We start from the raw sequence: 18485 nt of genomic DNA on the forward strand, positions 1-18485 counted from the left end.
GCCTGACCTTGGAAACTTGATTCATGGTAAGGCCTTGTCCTTTGAGGCTCCTCACTTGCTCAGCCCTGGTGCTGCTCTGTCCCCGCCCTGATACCTTTGGTCTCTGATCTGTGATCTTTTTGATGTCCTAATGACTTTTTTCCTTTTAAGATGTAATTGGCTGTGCATGATTAATATTGACACCTCATTTTTTAAACTAAATTCATTGTTTTCTAGATCTTGCTTTTTTCAACTTGCACTTGGCCTTTCTCTGGTTAGTCCACAAAGCACGACATACATTTATGGTAATTGTCTCAATTTGTGTGCTTGATTTCACACTTTGTATTAGCGTCTTCGCTTTTCTGAGTGATATACAGTAGGTTTAAATCTTTAAAAAGAAAAACCCTACTGGAGTAAAAATGGTCAGTTGGAAATTTTAGGCCTCCTGTTGACATCAGTGGGAAGTCTTGACTAGGGTTGAGAACTATTTCTTTGGATTGTAATCTTGATGGCACGGTTGTCATCATCCTATTCCTGTTACTTCCTAGAACTGTCTCCTCTGTAGTGCAAGTATTGTTTTATGTTGCAAACAGTTTATCTGGCCATTCATTTCGTACCTTTACACTGTTTTTCACTAGATCTTGGCTTCTGCATAAGCTTGGATTTTGCATGAAAAAAATCCAGAATTAAAAGAAAAAAATGCGATGGAATTTACTGGTGATTGATACCTACCTTTTTGGGAAAAAAAAAAGTTCGGTATCAATCAGCATAGCAAGCAACAGAAACATAGCACCAATTCATGAGCGATGCGGTCCCTTGACAGGCAAATACCAACTAGTGTCTGTGAGAAAACTCTGCTTACTAGGGTGGAAAAAGTCTGCAGTTATTCTCCCTTGCAGTTTTACTGCATTTAGAGTCAACTTTCAAAGAAGTCCTATTTGGGCATTAAACTTATATTTTGAGAAATCTAAGACAACTGCAGTTTTTAAAAATTAACTCAACTTCTGGTAATTATTTCCTTCAAATTAACACTGCCAACAAAAGAGTTTTGTGCATGGTTAGAACTGGCTAAGTTTAAATTTAGTGGAGTAAATGAATTTTAAAAGTAAGCTGGTACAAGACTTGAATTTGGTTTTTATTTCTAAGAGACATTTTTCTTAAAATGTTGAGCTGCCTTTGATAACATATTTTTAAGTTTCTTTACCTTTTAAGTGATCTGATCTGTACCTGCCTTAGTTGCTAAGTTGTGCCCTACTCTTTGCAATCCCGTGGACTGTAGCATGCCAGGCTTCCCTGTCCTTCAGTATCTCCTGGAGTTTGCTCAGTCTTATGTCCATTGAGTCAGTGATGCTGTCCAGCTATCTCCTCTTCTTCTGTCATCCCCTTGTCCTCCTGCCCTCAATCTTTCCAAGCATTAGGGTCTTTTCCAGTGAGTCGGCTCTTTGCATCAGGTGGCCAAAATATTGGAGTTTCAGTCACTTTTGTTAAGGGAATGTTATTCTGCAGTGACCTATGATCCTGTCTGACCAAGGGTTTTAAAACTGTTTGATAATTTTTTTTTTAACAAAACTTCCAAAATCAAATTCTAATGAAGTTCTTTTGACCCCTAGCTAATTTGGGGATGCTTCAAAGGGCCCCTGGAAAACTTCAGAGAAAGATATTAAACTAATTAGGTTCATTTGGTATGTTAAATTTCATGGGAAGTATTGTCAAATGAGTAATAAATCTTCTTAGGTTATGTTATAAGGGGAAATGTTATTAACATAGATATTCCGGAAGTTGCATGGAATTCTTAAAATCTGATACTCCTGGTAAAATTATCAGTCATAATTCTGGTTATTAAAGTGTTATTTGTTATAGCAGTAGCCAAATTTCTTTGTCAGTTGCATTGTAGTCAGATTTTAAAAGTGCCATATGTCTTTTGTCACTGTTGACATTTATGGTTTTATTCTGATGCTTTTACAAAAATGCTTCCTCTTCAAAAAGATTTATGGGAAGAACATTAGGACAAGTATAGGTTTCTGACTTTCAGACAATAATGCTGAACTGGGTAAGAAATGAAGGAATTCTGAAAGGAAACCTAATGGGTTCATAAAACTATTAACAAAAGGAGTGAATGAACTGATGACTCTGGCTGTAATTTTTATGGTTTCTATCTGAAAAGTAACTGGTTTTAATCTGTGTTTTCCAGATACAAGGAAACCCTCCTCCTCAAGCTGATTATGACTTGCGTTTGGTAAATTATGCTTTTGTAAACTGAATTGAAACATTTATCTCACCTATCTGATCTCTCCAGAGACTAGAAATGCTTAGGTTCACTAGTAGCTTTGTCTGATATATTAGGAAGGACACCTCCTAACAGATACAGGAGTCTCAAGGAAAGGAATTCACCGAAGTCTGTGAGACAGTCTGTGATAAGCCCTTGGGTATGACTTTCCTATTTCTGAGAGGCCTTTTACAGGTTCAGTCAGAGACTCCTTATAAAAGAAGTTCCCTCAAAGCTATTTTTAAAAAAGCCTATGCAATCAACTATATTTATATAAATCATCAGGCCAAGTTTATTGAAATCAGACTTACTTTGGAAACAAATTAGACTTAATTTGGCTGAATTTGGTAAGTAATTTTAGAAAAAGATTCTTTCAGTGAGTACTAAATTCTAGTTGTGTTGAGGTCTGCATTTACTAAGACTCACTTCTCAGATGATTCCTTGCTGTTATATTAAGTTTAATTGAATAATTAATAGGACACCCTAAGTTTGTTTCTGAAGCTTATCTTAATAATCTTTAGAGGAAGATCAGGTATCCCACAGCCTGCAAGCAGTATTGTGTGTACTGGAAATGACATCTTTTAAAGGACCATCTCCCACTTAGGTGGAAGGATCCTTATCAGGTACTCTACACTAGCTCATGCACTGCAAAATTGAAAGAAATTGACTCTTTGATTAATATTTCCACTTAGAAAGGACTCCTACACTGGCCTGGTCTACAGAGAGGACTGCTGATCTCAAATTCACCTTAAAACGACACTCAAACAGAGGAGAAACTGCACTCAGACCAGGATGAGAAAAAGACAACATCCGAAGTAGACAGCTGACTGAAGGTGCTGGACCTGACCCATAAGATCATTTATTGTGTTTTCTTGACTTCTTGGACCTTTTTGTACACTCGAATCAGATGTTTTACTATCATGGGCATGATCCTGTGCTAGTTTTAAAATTCAATCCAGTTATTGGGTTTTTGACCAATTACCTGTGTCTAGTATTTCTGTGTTACCTTGGATTTCTCCTCTCCTTTTGGTTGGCTCTTAGGAAATTTATTCTAAAAGAAAGAAAGAAAGTATAGTTCTGTTCTGGACACTATTGTTAGGTGCTATCCCTTCACCTGGACTGCTCTGACCCTGGCCATAAATAGACATTTCCAAGTTCAGTCAGAGCAACAGACAAAAAAATTTTAGCCAAAGAATACAGCTTCCCACAATTTTGAGACTATGTGGTTAACACTAGGCTATATCCATTTAAGTTTAAAGACTCCCTTATGTTGGGTACAATTAAACCATACTGTGGATAGCCAGAGCTTCCCAGGTGGCAAAAGTGGTAAACAGTCCACCTGGAGGAGGAAATCGCAACCCACTCCAGGATTCTTGATGGGATAACGCTGGCAGGCTACATACAGGCCATGGGGCCACAAAAAGGATACAGCTGAGCACACACACGCACAAGGATAGCCAGCCTAGGAACAGCAGGAAGTTGGGCTGGGCACCTTACGGACAGTGCCAGGATTGGGGAACAGACTAAGACAGCCTGGGGATGTACTGGGCTGCTCCTTACCAATACTGGTAGTTACATTATTTGTATATTGCCTGTTTTACAAAATTGTTTCTTGCATTATCAAATGTGTGACTGAACCTCTGATAAAATGATGATTGGAAGCACTTGACCACATTTATAGTTCTCCTCTAAATATATATATAAAATACATATATATGAGATAAATGATTTTAATAGTATAACTCTAGATATGGGAAGAAGCAATAAGAGGGAATTTTTTTTCTGGGACCATGATAGACGAGTAAGACTGGTATTGTCCAGAGACTTTTGACTACTGTTAATAAGGCCTAGTCCAGTAATAGCACACTGAGTGGCCTAACAATGAAATCCTCACCTGACCTAGGGATCTCTAGCACCATGGGCCAAAATAGTCACAAAATGCCTCGCAGTCCACACATTTATGACCACTAGGGAACCCTGCCAACTAAAAATGGGCACGTGTCATCTGCCTCTACACAGATAAGGTCACTTGCCACTGTAGTCACTGACCTTCAATGCCTCCTGAATGGAGGTTAGGGTGGAGGTCAGGAATGGGGCACTCTGTGCTCTGGCAGAACAGGCCTTTGGATAGTCAGATGTTCTCTGGAGATATTATGAGCTCAGTGCTTGCATCTCCTCATACCTAGAAAAGCACTAAAATCATTAAAGGGGACATCTACTCCTCATGACTAGCAGCAGGCCTCCACCAGAATGTGTGCGTGACTGCACATCCCACCCCTTCACTATAGTCATACCTAATACTGACGGCTCCCCACCTCTCTGAGGCAGTTTCTCAGTTTCTCTGAAATGCTGTCTTCTGGGCTATAGTCCTCATTTTGCCCCGAATAAGACTTAACTCACAGCTCTCATGCTGTGAATTTTGTTTTTTTTTTTTTTTTCAGTTGACAACACACAGCCTATATAGTTGGAAAAAGAAAATATTTTTGGATATATATTTTATTTGACAGTGTTTTAGAATATCATACAGTAAACAAGATTTCTGTAAAAGTTAATTTATCCATAGTGGTGCGTTTCATAAAAATAGTTGCTCACTTACAGTCTTTCTGTGACTATTAATACATGTAATTATATTTATAGAGATACAGCTGTACAGGGTAAATTCACAGCTAACACTACACAGAAATATTATTTGGAATGGGGTTTAGATGATGTGCTGTCTTCACAGGTTATGGATTACAGCCGCATAAAGCAATTACTGCACAAGTAGTAGCTGTGAACTGTGCAAATTAGAGTTTATGCAAGCGTAATCTCAAATTTTTTTTTATCCTTTTGTAACATATGGAAAATAAAGGTCAGAGGATACAGTACCCGGACGTGCAGCTACACTACAGAAGCATTGTCCAAAACCAGATTCAATAACTTAATGGCAAAATAGACTGGATTTCTAGTCCAGGGGAGAAAGACTAATTGAGATTAAACCAAAAGTACTGTAAACTGCTACATGTGTTTGTGCTTTAGTTTATGATGACTAAGTTTCATTTTTTGGAAATTGCTTTTACAGGCTGCAAGACTCTTCACTTGAGGCTTTCAACTACATTGTCCTCTTGTCAAACAACTAAACTATACCTCTGCCTGATGGGAATTAAACAGCTGGTGCTCAGGATACTGCACTTACAAAGAGAGGGAAAGAGGCAACCCAAGGAAGCTGTTTACATGTGCCCTCTTGTGATGGACCTGATCTCCCTGTTTGACTTTCTGAGTAGGGGAGGTAAGGCTTATTTGCATTTGAACTCCTGTGAGGGGCAGAGTATGGGAAGCCTCATTATTTCAGGTCCCATTAAAGAGAAACTGCCCTCTGAAACATTTGCCTTTTAGTATGTGTAGCTACAAATAAGAATGCATGGATAATTAACTGAAGGTAAAGATTAAAAATTAAAATAGAGAAGAAAGGCAAGCCTTGAAATTTACTAGGTTATCAACCATGGGCAAGGAAACTAAACATCTAGACAAAAAAGCAAACCAAATAGAAATAAAAGGAGAAATAATAAGAAAGGTAAGCAGAAAGGAATGCTAAAAAGATCTGTGTTCTTTAATGAAAATAAATGGACTATAATAATGATTTTTTAATATAAGAGATTCACTGTAATCTGAGAAAATATAGGAGGAATACTTTGCTCTGTCAAGGTGAAAATGTAATGGAAAGAGGATTCTTAAAAAGACAACAAAATGATAGAAATATAACAATGCTGTCAAAGAAACTCCTATCTCTGAGCCTGAGACGAGAGGAAAGCCTTCTCATAAAGGAACTGCAGCAATGCCAATCTCAATTTAACAAATTGTGGTCCTTCAATTATAAAATTTGTATTGTAGATGAAAACTGATTAAGATCTACGAGCTAAACTGCAAAATTCTGACTTATGGCAAACTGCTCCCTAGAATACAATTTTTAAAACCTTTTTTTCTACCACTGAAAATGTACAGAAACGTGATTACAGAAATGGCAGTACAAATGGCAGCACACCAGTGAATTCACTAGGTTTCTAACTCACCCTGCAAGTGTGCAGGGAACACTGCTTCTAAGACTGGTGATGGGTGCCACGAGCGAGCCGTGGAAACAGGTCATGGGCGAACAGTTCCGAATGTTTTAAAGAAACCTTTTAACCCCTGTCTAGATATGTCGAGAACAATTTATTTACAACTCTTCAGATCAATTAAAAGATATAATCTTGTCTCAGTTTCAGCTTGCTCCGTGCAGTTTGATTTTTAAGGCGATATTCCAGTTTGTGATTGCTCTTAACTTGTCCAGTTTCTTGAAACAAAGTTTGGATGACATCCAAATCTTTCATGCAGTGGGGGAATTTTTTCTTTTCTTTTTTTAACTAAAGCTACACTGCATTCTCTGTGATGTTCTTCATGTTATTTTGGTTCTTCCGTAGCTGCCAAAGCCCCCACTGTGTAACAGGGGCTTTAGGATCAGTTAGGTCTGCACTGTGGACACCGTCCGGACTATGCTTATTGGACACGTGGGGCTTCATGTTGGTGCTCCCAAGCCTTGGTGCCTCGTGGATTTATGCGTGTGACAGTGGAAATAAATTAAAACGCCGAGAGACGGAACCTAAGAACGGCCTGCAGGTATTGAGGCGGGGCGGCGGGCTCATCTCCCCGGGGCTGAGGCGCCGGGTTTGAGGACGCCCGGCAGCTTGTCGGAGCCCGGCACCTTCCACGGCCCGGGCGCCACGGCGGCCTTGCGCGCAGGGGCGCCCCCGGGGGGCCGCGAGCCCTGCCTGGACCCCGCCCGCGCCCCGGCCCGGCCCTCGACCTCCCGTGCGCCCCCGCCGCGGCCCGGGCCCACGAACGCAGGTGCCGCGCCGGGGCCTCCGTGCCGGCCGAGCTCGGAGCCCACCGGGGCCTGCAGCCCCTCCTTGTTGCCAGCCCGCGCCGCTTCGGCCAGTGCGGGCCCAGGCGCTCTGGTCTCCGAGGAGGGCCTGCCGGCCTCAGGCTGCCCCTGGCCGCCAGGCGCCTCCTCGAGCCCTGGTTGCACGGCCCTTTGCGGGCTGGCTGAGCGCTCGCTCTGCTCCCCAAGGCGCTGCTTCTTCTGGCTGCCGGCTGAAAGCTCCTTTGGTTTCCTAACGTCGTGTTCCCTTTTGATATCCCAAGTTGGGTCTGGGTTTGTCTGGTGGGAAGGGTCGGAGGGTGGGGCTGGATGTGATGGAGAGAATGGAGAGAGGACGTCCTCCAGGGAGACGCCTACTTCCGGCAGACCTGGGGAGGCGGCAGCGGGAGCACTCCAGGAGCCGGGTTCGTCTGTGGGGCAGGAAGCGCAGGCATTAGGGCCCGGCCGCACAGGCTTTCCACCTCTCGCCACCTCCCTCCACATTGGGAATGAGAGCAGGTGGCCGGGGACCCCCTGCTCTCGACGCCCCAAGCCACTGCCACCCCCACCCCCACTGCCAAGAGGGCAGCTGACCTCCCATCCTCTACCTCACCCCTTCCCTCCTTGCTGGGTCAGGAAGGTTGTTACAAAGCCCAGGCCTAATCCATCCCTTTGCCCTGGCCCCTTCTAACTTCCTGGGGTGTCATCAGGTCTGACAGTCAGTCCTGTGTGGAAATCTGACTTGGCTGAACATAAATCACCTAGGGCAGCCGTGAAAAATGCAGATTCTTTGATGGTCAGACCCAGAGCTTCCAGTAGGATAGGGCTACGGAAGACCTCTGCATTTTTAACAGGCATCCAGGTAATTCAGAAAGTGATTGGAGAACCAGCCTTTGAGAAATACTGGCCTGCATTCTCTGGAAGAAATTGGGGGAGTGACTTTCTCAGCAGTTCAGTGTCACTCAAGACATATTTCTTAGCGACCACCAGACAGAGAATTTGGATAAAGACACCTAAAAAGGTTCGTTTTTCTGGAGACTGGGGTGGGCAGTGGGACCAGGCTGGTGTGGAAGGAGGGACGCTTCTATGAGGCTCTGCCTTAAAGTGTTAGAAAGTTTTGCAGAAACTTTGACTTCCTGGATGGACACCCTTTAGGAGCTCTTTCCTATATATATATATAAAATATAATCTCCAACTTTCCTTTGGCCTTATATTGTCAACCTGAGTTCCAAGATTCAAACAGGTAATACAAAGTTGTCTACTAGATGTTCAAACTTTATTGTTGAAACACAAATTATTTTATTCTGCAGGAACCTGAGGTTGGTTGGAGACAAGAAGGCAGATACTTTGAGCTCCCCGCCTTTCGTGAGCATGCTGGTCACAACCAACTGCTGAACAGCCATTGATAAAAGACAGGAATCTACCAGAAAAGGATATTCTGCATCCGAAGACACAAGAAGAAACCACGAGATAGCGGTAGGGGGGGCACACTCAACGATATAATCAAATCCCTTACCACCCGGGTGGGAGACCCACAAACTGGAGAATAATTAAATTGCAAAAGTCCTCCCCCAACCTAGAAGAAATAGGCATATTCTTAGAAAAGTACAAGTCTCCCACGACTGAACTAGGAAGAAGTAAAAAAAAAATAAGAACAGCCCAATGACAAGTACTAAAATTGAATCTGTGATTTAAAAACTCCCAACAAACAAAAGTTCAGGACCAGATGGTTTCATAGGCAAATTCTACCAAACATTTAGAGAAGAGTTAATTAACATCTATCCTGAAACTATTTCAGAGGAAGGGAAACTTGTAAACTCATTCTATGAGGCCACCATCACCCTGGATTGAAAGATTCAACATTATCCAAGTGGACTATACTACCTAAGGCAGTCTGCAGAGTCAGTGCAGTTCCTAGCAAACTTTGTTTCTCACGTGGGCTCCACCATAACCCAGTCTTCTCTTTACTTCTACTCTTCCCTACCTCTGGTCTCCATGCAGCAGCAATGTCTCTGAGACATAAATTTGCTCATGCCATTCCTTTGCTTAAAACTTTTGGTGGATTCTCACTGCTCTTAGACTAATATCATTAACAAAGCCCACAAAAGCTTGCCTCATCTGGCCCCTGCCAGCCTCTCCAGCTTCACCTCCATTCATCCCCTGTTCCTCATTCACACTGGTCTTTGTGCAGTTACTCACACACACAAGCTCATTCTGTATTCTGGGACCATACATCATTGCTGGCTCCTCTGCACCCCACAGTGATTCACAGGGTGGGTTCTTTTTCATTCTTTAGGACTGCTAAATATTACCCAAGAGAACCCCAGCCCACAGTAGGGATTCTGGTCTCCTTGAGAGCTTCTTGTCTTTTTATTTCCTCATAGTGCTTATAATTTGGAATTAATACTTGGCTGCCCCTTTAATTAACATAAGTCTCAGTTAGTAGATTGTAAGTTTCATGAGGGCAGTGACCACACTGGTCTTGTGTATCACAGTGGACTTAACATCTAGCATAGTGCTTGACACAGTAATACCTGTTCACTGTATATTTGAATAAAAAATAAATCTACTGCACAAATAGAAATGGAAGACTTTCCAAGGGGAGGATGGTGGTGAAATGACGATGTCTGCTTGAAGTGTGAGAGGAAAGAAGGAAGTCTGCAGAAAGAGAGCAGAAGGAGGACACCAGTGACACCAGCTTTCCCTGGTGGCTCCTCGGATGCAGAGGGCAGAGAGGGTCCCAATCCAAGTCCATCTGATACAACAGATGTTCCTTCCCTCTGTAATCTTTGCAGTTACAATGATAATAATGCCTTTGCTTAAAGAATGTCATCCCTATGGAAGCACGAATCAACATGCCAGTGAATGTTCAGATTAGCTGACAGGTAAGACAGAACCAAAATATCTTGCAAGCAACCCCCTTTCCTATCAGCTCTAGCCAGTTTGGATCTCTCCTAGAAAACAAACCAGTGAATGCACATTACATATTACTAGTATATGGTGTACACACATTACACGCTCACAAACACACACCATTATCTCTGGATTAAAAGATGTATGACCTCTTAAATTATCTTGTAGGAACCTGGCAATATTGAAAAAATAAAATGCTCTCTGACTTCATATGTCCAAGCTTTAAAAAAAAAAAAAAAAACCTTATCTACTGTGCTTCAACCACTCTTTTTATTTTATTGAATATCACTAGAGTGACAATAACCAGAGAGGTGATCTGCTAGGAATAAACTACTTATTGTAGTAAATATCTGTATTATTGGTTTTCCTAGGTGGCTCTTATTGGCAGCAAAAATTTGTACAGAAGAGGAAAATAAGGAAGAGTTGATTTTTTTCTGTGCTGAAGGGTAAGGGAGACCCTTGGAAGGAAGGAAGCCAGGGATTGTTGCAGGGAAAGAGGATCTGTTTCCTGCTCTACCCCTTACCTGACAGCCTCCAGGCTTCCAGCTTGGGCTGACTGGTCCCCCAAACCCTGAAAAAGAGTTCCTGCACTTGTCTCCTCCTCTCAGTGAGGTCTGGGGCCCGAAGCCTAATGGCTGCTTTTTGGATTAGGGTATCTAGGAAAGTACCAGTCCTGTCACCACCGTTGGAATGACTAATATTGACAACAGCTAACACGGATTGAAGTGCTTCCTAGGTACCAGGAACTATTCTGAACTCTTAAGATGTATTTACTCACCTGTAAACTTGCACATTTACAGATGGGGAAACCAAGGCACAAAAAGTTTACCTTGTTCAAGACTACATAGCAGAAGGTAATAGAACAGGGTTGTTGAATGACTTTCTGAATGGGGTGAAGTTCTAGAAGCTCAGCTGGAATACTGTCACGAGACTCCTTTGCTATCAACTCTTTTGATTGGGACTCATCTCTTCTAGGGCAGCTTGACAGGAACTCCCATTTAAAGCACTGTCAGAGGCAGATCTATTATTAATCCAAATAGTCTCTGAAATGCTATTTGTGTTTGAATCTTGGACACAGAAGAATAATTACAGAGCTGGGGTGTTGTGTTGATCTGTGGAAATGCTGGGCATATTATTAGCTGGAATCAGAACAGTGAGATTAGATGTCTTAAGGTTGGGGATAATATTATATGCTTTAAAAATATCCCTCATGTTGTCACACCTTGAACCTGAATTGAATTGAAAATCTCATCTACAGTGGAAAAAGTCTCTTCAAGTGGTATTGGAAAAGTTGGATAGCTGCATGTAAATTAATGAAGTTACAACATACCCTCACACCATACACAAAAATAAACTTAAAATGGCTTTTAAAGACTTAAATATAAGACGTAACATCGTAAAACTCCTAGAAGAGAACATAGGCAAAACGTTCTCTGACATAAACTATGCCAGTGTTTTCTTTGGTCAGTCTTCCAAGGCAATAGGAAAGGAACAAATGGGACGTAATCAAACTTAGAAGCTTATAAAAGATGTTCCTTGTCGCTAATTATATTAGAGAAATGCAAATCAAAACTACAGTGAAGTACCACCTCACAGTGGTCAGAATGGCCATCATAAAAACTGCAAATACCAAATGCTGGAGAGGATGTGGAGAAAAGGAAACTCTCCTACAGTGTTGTTGAGAATGTAAGTTGGTATAGACACTGTGGAAAACAGTATAGTGGTTTTCCAGAAACCACTAATAAAACTAAAAATAGAATTACCTTATGATCCAGTAATCCCACAACCTGAATGTCCATCCACAGATGAATGGATAAAGATCTGGTGCATATACACTGGAATACTACACACCGAAAAATAATGCCATTTGCAATAACCTAGATGCAACTAGAGATTATCATACTAAGTGAAGTAAGTTAGAAAGACAGATACCATATGATATCACTTACACGTGGGGTCTAAAATATGACACAGATGAACCTATCTGTAAAACAAACACGGACAGAGAACAGACTGGTGTTGACAGAGGGGAGGGGGTGGGGGGGTGGGGTCAGCAGATGTAAGCTTTCATATATGGAATGGATAAACAAGGTCCTACTGTGTAGCACAGAGATACTCAATGATAAACCATAGGAGAAAAGCTTATAGAAGAAAGAATGTGCATATACTCAGTTTACTGTAGAACAGAAATTACCACAACATTGTAAATCAACTATACTTCAATAAAATAGTAAAAGGATAAATATATAGTGATATACTACTACTACTGCTACTACTACTAAGTTGCTTCAGTCGTGTCCGATTCTATGCGGCCCCAGAGACGGCAGCCCACCAGGCTCCCCCGTCACTGGGATTCTCCAGGCAAGAACACTGGAGTGGGTTGCCATTTCCTTCTCCAATGCATGAAAGTGAAAAGTGAAAGTGAAGTCGCTCAGTCGTGTCTGACTCTTAGCGACCCCATGGACTACAGCCTACCAGGCTCCTCTGTCCATGGGATTTTTCAGGCAAGAGTACTGGAGTGGGGTGCCATTGCCTTCTCCGATATAGTAATATAAAAATATTCAAACTAGATATTGGAAACATCTTTTACATAAATACTTTTGCTGAAATGAATAAAATTTCTGCAAAGAGATTTCTGGATTTGGTTAAGTGTTATTTCCTATAAATTGACTGGGTTAGAGAATACTGATACGGTTATACAGAAGTATATTTTCTTCTACTTTAGAATATTACAAGAAAATATAAATGATTAGATCAAAAGACAGTAATGTGAAGTCATTTTGGTATTCAGAAGAAAACTTATTAAGATGTGTTCAAACCATAATGGCTCATTTGGATTTGTTCTACCATCATGAAGATGATTGTTTTTTTATAACAAAATATAAATAAAAATGTGCATTTAAAAAAATTTCAGGAAAAAGTATTTGATTCTGCTCTTTCTGAAGCAGCGTTTCCAGTCTGGAGGCACTGTTAATAACCTTCAAGTAAGTATTTGTTTCACCTTTATTATCAGAGAGTGTAAACTAGGTGTTATAGTCACAGTTTTTAAAGTTATTAATGTTTATATTTGTTTACGATGTTTCACATCTATACTCTTTTGCAAGCATTATCAAAGATGCAGTAGTAGTAAAGCCATGGCAAAATTGACTTCCATGCTTGAGGGCAAATCTCGGTGCAAGGTGGGCTATTAACAGTGGGTCTACGGTTTACTGTGTCCTAAGTATCATACCAGCTACTGTGCCATGTCACATGTATTCTCTTTTAATCCTCACACCAGCTCTTAAGAAATGGTGCTGTCATCCCCATTTCACAGATGAGAAAACTGAGGCTTGGTTAAGCAATTTGCCCGGACCGCTCAGCTAGTAAGAATCAAGATGACTGACTACATAAAATTCCAGAGCCCAAGCCCCAAGTGTTACTAGATTTTAGTGCTTCCGGTACTTTTGTGCTTCCTAACAACTTTTTCCACATCAGGAAACACATGGAAGAAGAGCTTATTTAGACGTTGCACTGGAGTAAGCTGAAGAAGACAGTCAAGGTCTGCAGATGACAGCCAAGTGTGTCCCGAGCGCTAAAGAGAGTCCCCGTCCCGGTATAACCCATCAGAGGGGTATCATGGAGAACAGATTTTGAAATTCAGGTTGTTTTTTTTAAGCAAGGTACATCGTGATAATCCACATTAAACTAGGGGTGTGGGGATGCCCACAGACCAGTCTTAATTAGTAAATTATCAACATTACAAGATAGAAGAGAAACATGTCGGTTTATTTATTCCACACATGTTTTAGAAAGCAATGTGTTCTTCTAAATTAAAGTCTTAAAAGTGCAATATGTAAAAGAGATAAAAGCCGGACATCCTTGGTTGGCTGAGTGGAGCCACAGTCTCTCCCATTCAACCCCAAGCCCACCTGCAATGGCTCCTCTGGCCATTTCTCAGGAACATGGAAGCTCTAACGGAATCTGAAAACCACTGCGCATTAGGGATGGGAAGAGCAAACAGTCAAGGAAGATTTGTGCAATAGGCTTTTTTCTGAGTGGTAGTAGCCAGGAGTTAGGCTTCAGAGACAGGAGATAACGGACAGAAGAGAAACAGGTGGCGATGTCTAGCACACGTGGGAAGGACAGACTTCACCTTCCAGAATTCTGCCTGGGATGGCTGCTGACCTAGAGCCTCAGTGCTCTGCTAAGTAGGAAGTGACCCCATTTGTCTTAAAGTCAGTCAGTCAGCATCTTGTGGAGAGAAGAGTATCCAGAGCAGCCAGGCTTTGAGCCCTCCTAGCCCAAACACTTGTGGCTCAGCTGGTAAAGACCTGCAATGCGGGAGACCTGGGTTCGATCCCTGGGTTGGAAAGATGCCCTGGAGAAGGGAAATGCTACCCACTCCAGTATTCTGGCCTGAAGAATTCCATGGACTGTATAGTCCATGGGGTTGCAAAGAGTCGGACACGACTGAGCGACTTTCACTTTCATTTCACTTTAAGCAAACACTTGTGGGGGGCAGTGAACTCGGGCAGGTTACGTAACCCTTTCCAGCTTCAGTTTCTCAACAGAAAATGACAATTGAGAATTAGGGAGTGTTTGCTCTGCTTCCATCACAGAAGTATGGATGATCACATAGAAGAATATATATGTGAACGTTTATGTATGTGTCAGCCATAACATTCATAGTTTGAACCCAAATAAACAGATCATGCAGCTCAATATGAAGAAAAATTGAAATGTGTAGATATCTAAATAGACATTCTCCAAAGAAGATATACAGATGGCCAAAAAGGACATGAAAGTATGTTTAATACCACTTACTATCACAGAAATGCAAAACAAAACTACAAGGTACCACTTCCCATAAGCAGAATGGCCTTCACTAAAATGTCTGTATGCAATAAATGTGGAGGAGGGCATGGAAAAAGAACTCTCCTACACTGTGGGTGAGAATGTATGTAATCTGGTAAGAGCCATTATGAGGGCCACTGTGGTGGCTCAGATGGGAAAGAATCTGCCTGCAATGTGAGAGACCGCGGTTAGATCCCTGGAGATCCCCTGGAGGAGGGCATGGCAACCCACTCCAGTATTCTTGCCTGGACAATACCCATGGACAGAGGAGCCCGGCGAGCTACAGTCCACAGGGTCTCAAAGAGTCAGACATGACTGAATGACTAAGCATAGCACATTAAGATTCCTAAAAAGCAAAGCTATCACATGATCCACAATCCCACACCTGGGAATGTACTCAAGAAAACAGTAAGGTAAAAGTACATGCCTCCCAACGTCATTGCAACACTACTTTCAATAGCAAAGACCTGGAAGCCACCAAACTATTAGCAGATGAGTGAATAAGGATGTGGTACACGTATACAATGGAATATTGCTCAGTCATAAAGTAATGCCACTTGGGACCCCACCGCTGGATTTGGAGATGATTGTACTGTGGGTAACAGGTCACACAGAGAAAGACAGCATATGATACCAGGTTGAGGTGGAACCAAAATGGATAGGAATACACAAATTAACAAAAATACACAGACATAAAAAACTTTTGGTTACTAAAGAAAGGTGCAAGAGAGGGATATATTAGCACTTTGGGATTAGCATACCTGTAGAGGTACTGAGCAAGGACCTACTGTCCAGCACAGGGTATTCACTCAACAATCTGGAATAAGCTATCTGGGAAAAGTGGCCTAAAATGAGTATACACAGCCCTATGTATAATTGAGTCAAGTTGCTTGACAAGGAAAACAAACCCAAGTTTATCAACTATTTCAGTAGAAATAAAAATGAAATAAAAATATAAACAGGAATGATGCCTAGTATATTCTCACACCTGGGTGAACAGAGCTGGTGGGACATCCCTGGACCCTGAGCATCCAGGGTCCTAAAGCTGGACTGTCCTAAGGCTGAGGGAGCGAGCAAGATGGGGCAGGAAAGGAACTGTTAGATCTGCACTGCCTGGTTCCTCTGCATAGGCTCACAGGCCCCAGACCCAGGCGGGGCATCTGACAGCAAAGCCAGGTCTAGTGCACCTAAAGGTGATGGACCCTGTCGGTTGCAAGACTTTGAGGAGTCACTGGGTCTCCACATCTCCTGGTGCTGGGGTTCCCACCTCCAGCCTCCTTCCTTAGAGTCACACTGCCTACAGACACAGTTCCCTCACCACAGTGCTTTTGTAGGTGTTGGGATTTGCTCCTGGGTGAAGGGTATAGGGGTGAAAATGGTGAGACAGAAGCCCTGGATGTGTGTTCTGGCACATTCAACTCTCATTTACAACTGCAGACTTTCCCTGCCTGAGTAACCAGAGGTGGGGAGGAAGAAATCCTGCTGCCCAGTGGTCATTTCCCAGAACTACAGCTATCTCCAGTGTTGGCACTGGAGATGCCCATACTATGGAACCAGGTCAGATAGACAAAAATAGACACTGCATGATATTAGTTTGAAGTGTAATCTAAACATGGATAGAAATACACAAACTGACAACAGAGAAACATGCTCAGAGGCTTAGAAAAGAAATTTATTGTTACCAAGAGGAAATGTGCAGAAGAGAAGTAAATTAGCACTTTGGGATTAACATGTAACGTATTTTTTGGGCTTCCCTGGTGGCTCAGATGGTGAAGAGTCTGCCTGCAGTGCGAGAGACCCGGGTTCGATCCCTGGGTCAGGAAGATCCCTTGGAGAAGGAAATAGCAACCCATTCCAGTATTCTTGCCTGGAAAATCCCATGGACAGGGAAGCCTGGCAGGCTACAGTCCATGGGGGTCACAAAGAATTGAACACGACTGAGCAACTTCCCTTTCTTTTCTGATATTTCTAAGTCAACAAGGCCCTACTGTCCAACATAGGGAACTCTACTCAACACTCTGGAAGAAGCCATCTGGGACTAGAGTCCAAAAACAAGTAGATGTACTCCTATCTGTAACTGAATTGATGCCAAAACAAATGCAACTTTGTAAATCAACTGTACTGCATTAGAAACTAAAATGAAGATATCATGAAAAGGAATAATGCCTACTATAGTCACCTCTTGCCTGTGTGGTCAGGGCTGGGGGTACCATCCCTAGAGCCTGAACCAGATTGAGTTGAAAAGCTCAACTGAGGGGGATGGAAAGGATCTGCCAGGAAAGGAAGCCCCTTGGGCCCATGGTGCCTGGTCCCTCCATGTGGGACCACAGTCCCCAGATCACATCGGGCCCTTTAACAGCAAAGCCATGCATAGTGCACTCAAAGGATGATGGACCCTCAGGTTGCCAGGACTTTGAGGAGTCACCTGGTCTCCATGTCCCCTGGTGCTGGGGTTCCCACCTCCAGTCTCCTTCCTTACAGACACTCCATGTATAGAGAATAGCTCCCAACACAGCGCTTTTGCAGGGGTTGGGATTTTTCCCACATTGAAAGGTAAGGGGATGGAAGTGGTGAGACACAGCCCTGGGTCTGTGTTCTGGCACATTCTGCCCTCCTTTACAACCTAAGAGCAGGACTGCCCCTAATCATCCCCTCACCCTGGTTATCAAAGGTGGAGAAGATGGACTCCTGCCACCTTGTGGCTATTTCCTAAACCACAACTTAAAATCAGTGCTTTGGGGAATCGCACTCTTAAGGTTATTAGGTTCATAAAAAAAAAAAAAGGACCTCAAGAACTGTAAAGTCATACTTGAAAAATATTTTTTTAAAAGGCCAACTTGCAATACGCTCATTTCAGGAGAAAAGTCATTTCAAATTTACTCATTTTTTTTTAATGTAAACTAGGAAAGATGGTCAAGACCTAACAGAAGCAGAAGATATTAAGAAGAGGTGGCAAGAATACACAGGAGAACTGTACAATAAATATCTTCACGACCCAGAGAATCATGATGGTGTGATCACTCACCTAGAGCCAGACATCCTGGAATGTGAAATCAAGTGGGCCTTAGAAAGCATCACTACAAACAAAGCTAGTGGAGGCGATGGAATTCCAGTTGAGCTATTTCAAATCCTGAAAGATGATGCTGTGGAAGTGCTGCACTCAATATGCCAGCAAATGTGGAAAACTCAGCAGTGGCCACAGGACTGGAAAAGGTCAGTTTTCATTCCAATCCCAAAGAAAGGCAATGCCAAAGAATGCTCAAACTACCGCACAGTTGCACTCATCTCACACGCTAGTAAAGTAATGCTCAAAATTCTCCAAGCCAGGCTTCAGCAATATGTGAACCGTGAACTTCTAGGTGTTCAAGCTGGTTTTAGAAAAGGCAGAGGAACCAGAGACCAAATTGCCAACATCTGCTGGATCATCGAAAAAGCAAGAGAGTTCCAGAAAAACATCTATTTCTGCTTTATTGACTATACCAAAGCCTTTGACTGTGTGGATGACAATAAACTGTGGAAAATTCTGAAAGAGATGGGAATACCAGACCACCTGATCTGCCTCTTGAGAAACCTATATGTAGGTCAGGAAGCAACAGAACTGGACATGGAACAACAGACTGG

At 42.3% G+C, this 18485-nt stretch overlaps 2 protein-coding genes across 4 annotated transcripts in view; one reads left to right on the plus strand and one right to left on the minus strand.

Moving 5' to 3' along the window:
• PHTF2 (putative homeodomain transcription factor 2) overlaps positions 1-10253 on the plus strand; it is a 150920-nt gene extending 140667 nt beyond the window's left edge. For 2 of the 3 annotated variants that reach the window (XM_010848098.1, XM_010848100.1), the window contains 7 exons: positions 1-26; positions 2171-2215; positions 2938-3078; positions 5307-5513; positions 6682-6877; positions 7973-8139; positions 8429-10253. The gene's annotated coding sequence lies outside the window, so the exon portion shown is untranslated. The remainder of the gene's footprint in view (positions 27-2170; positions 2216-2937; positions 3079-5306; positions 5514-6681; positions 6878-7972; positions 8140-8428) is intronic. The other variant, XM_010848099.1, reaches the window with a different exon arrangement.
• MAGI2 (membrane associated guanylate kinase, WW and PDZ domain containing 2) overlaps positions 6872-18485 on the minus strand; it is a 1467824-nt gene continuing 1456210 nt past the window's right edge. The window contains 1 exon segment of the mRNA XM_010848097.1: positions 6872-7549. Within this exon segment, the coding sequence (XP_010846399.1) occupies positions 6900-7549 (650 nt within the window). The 3' untranslated portion in view covers positions 6872-6899.

This window comes from Bison bison, unplaced genomic scaffold (genome assembly GCF_000754665.1).
Source record: "Bison bison bison isolate TAMUID 2011002044 unplaced genomic scaffold, Bison_UMD1.0 scf7180017864260, whole genome shotgun sequence".
In the NCBI taxonomy this organism is placed as follows: domain Eukaryota; kingdom Metazoa; phylum Chordata; class Mammalia; order Artiodactyla; family Bovidae; genus Bison; species Bison bison.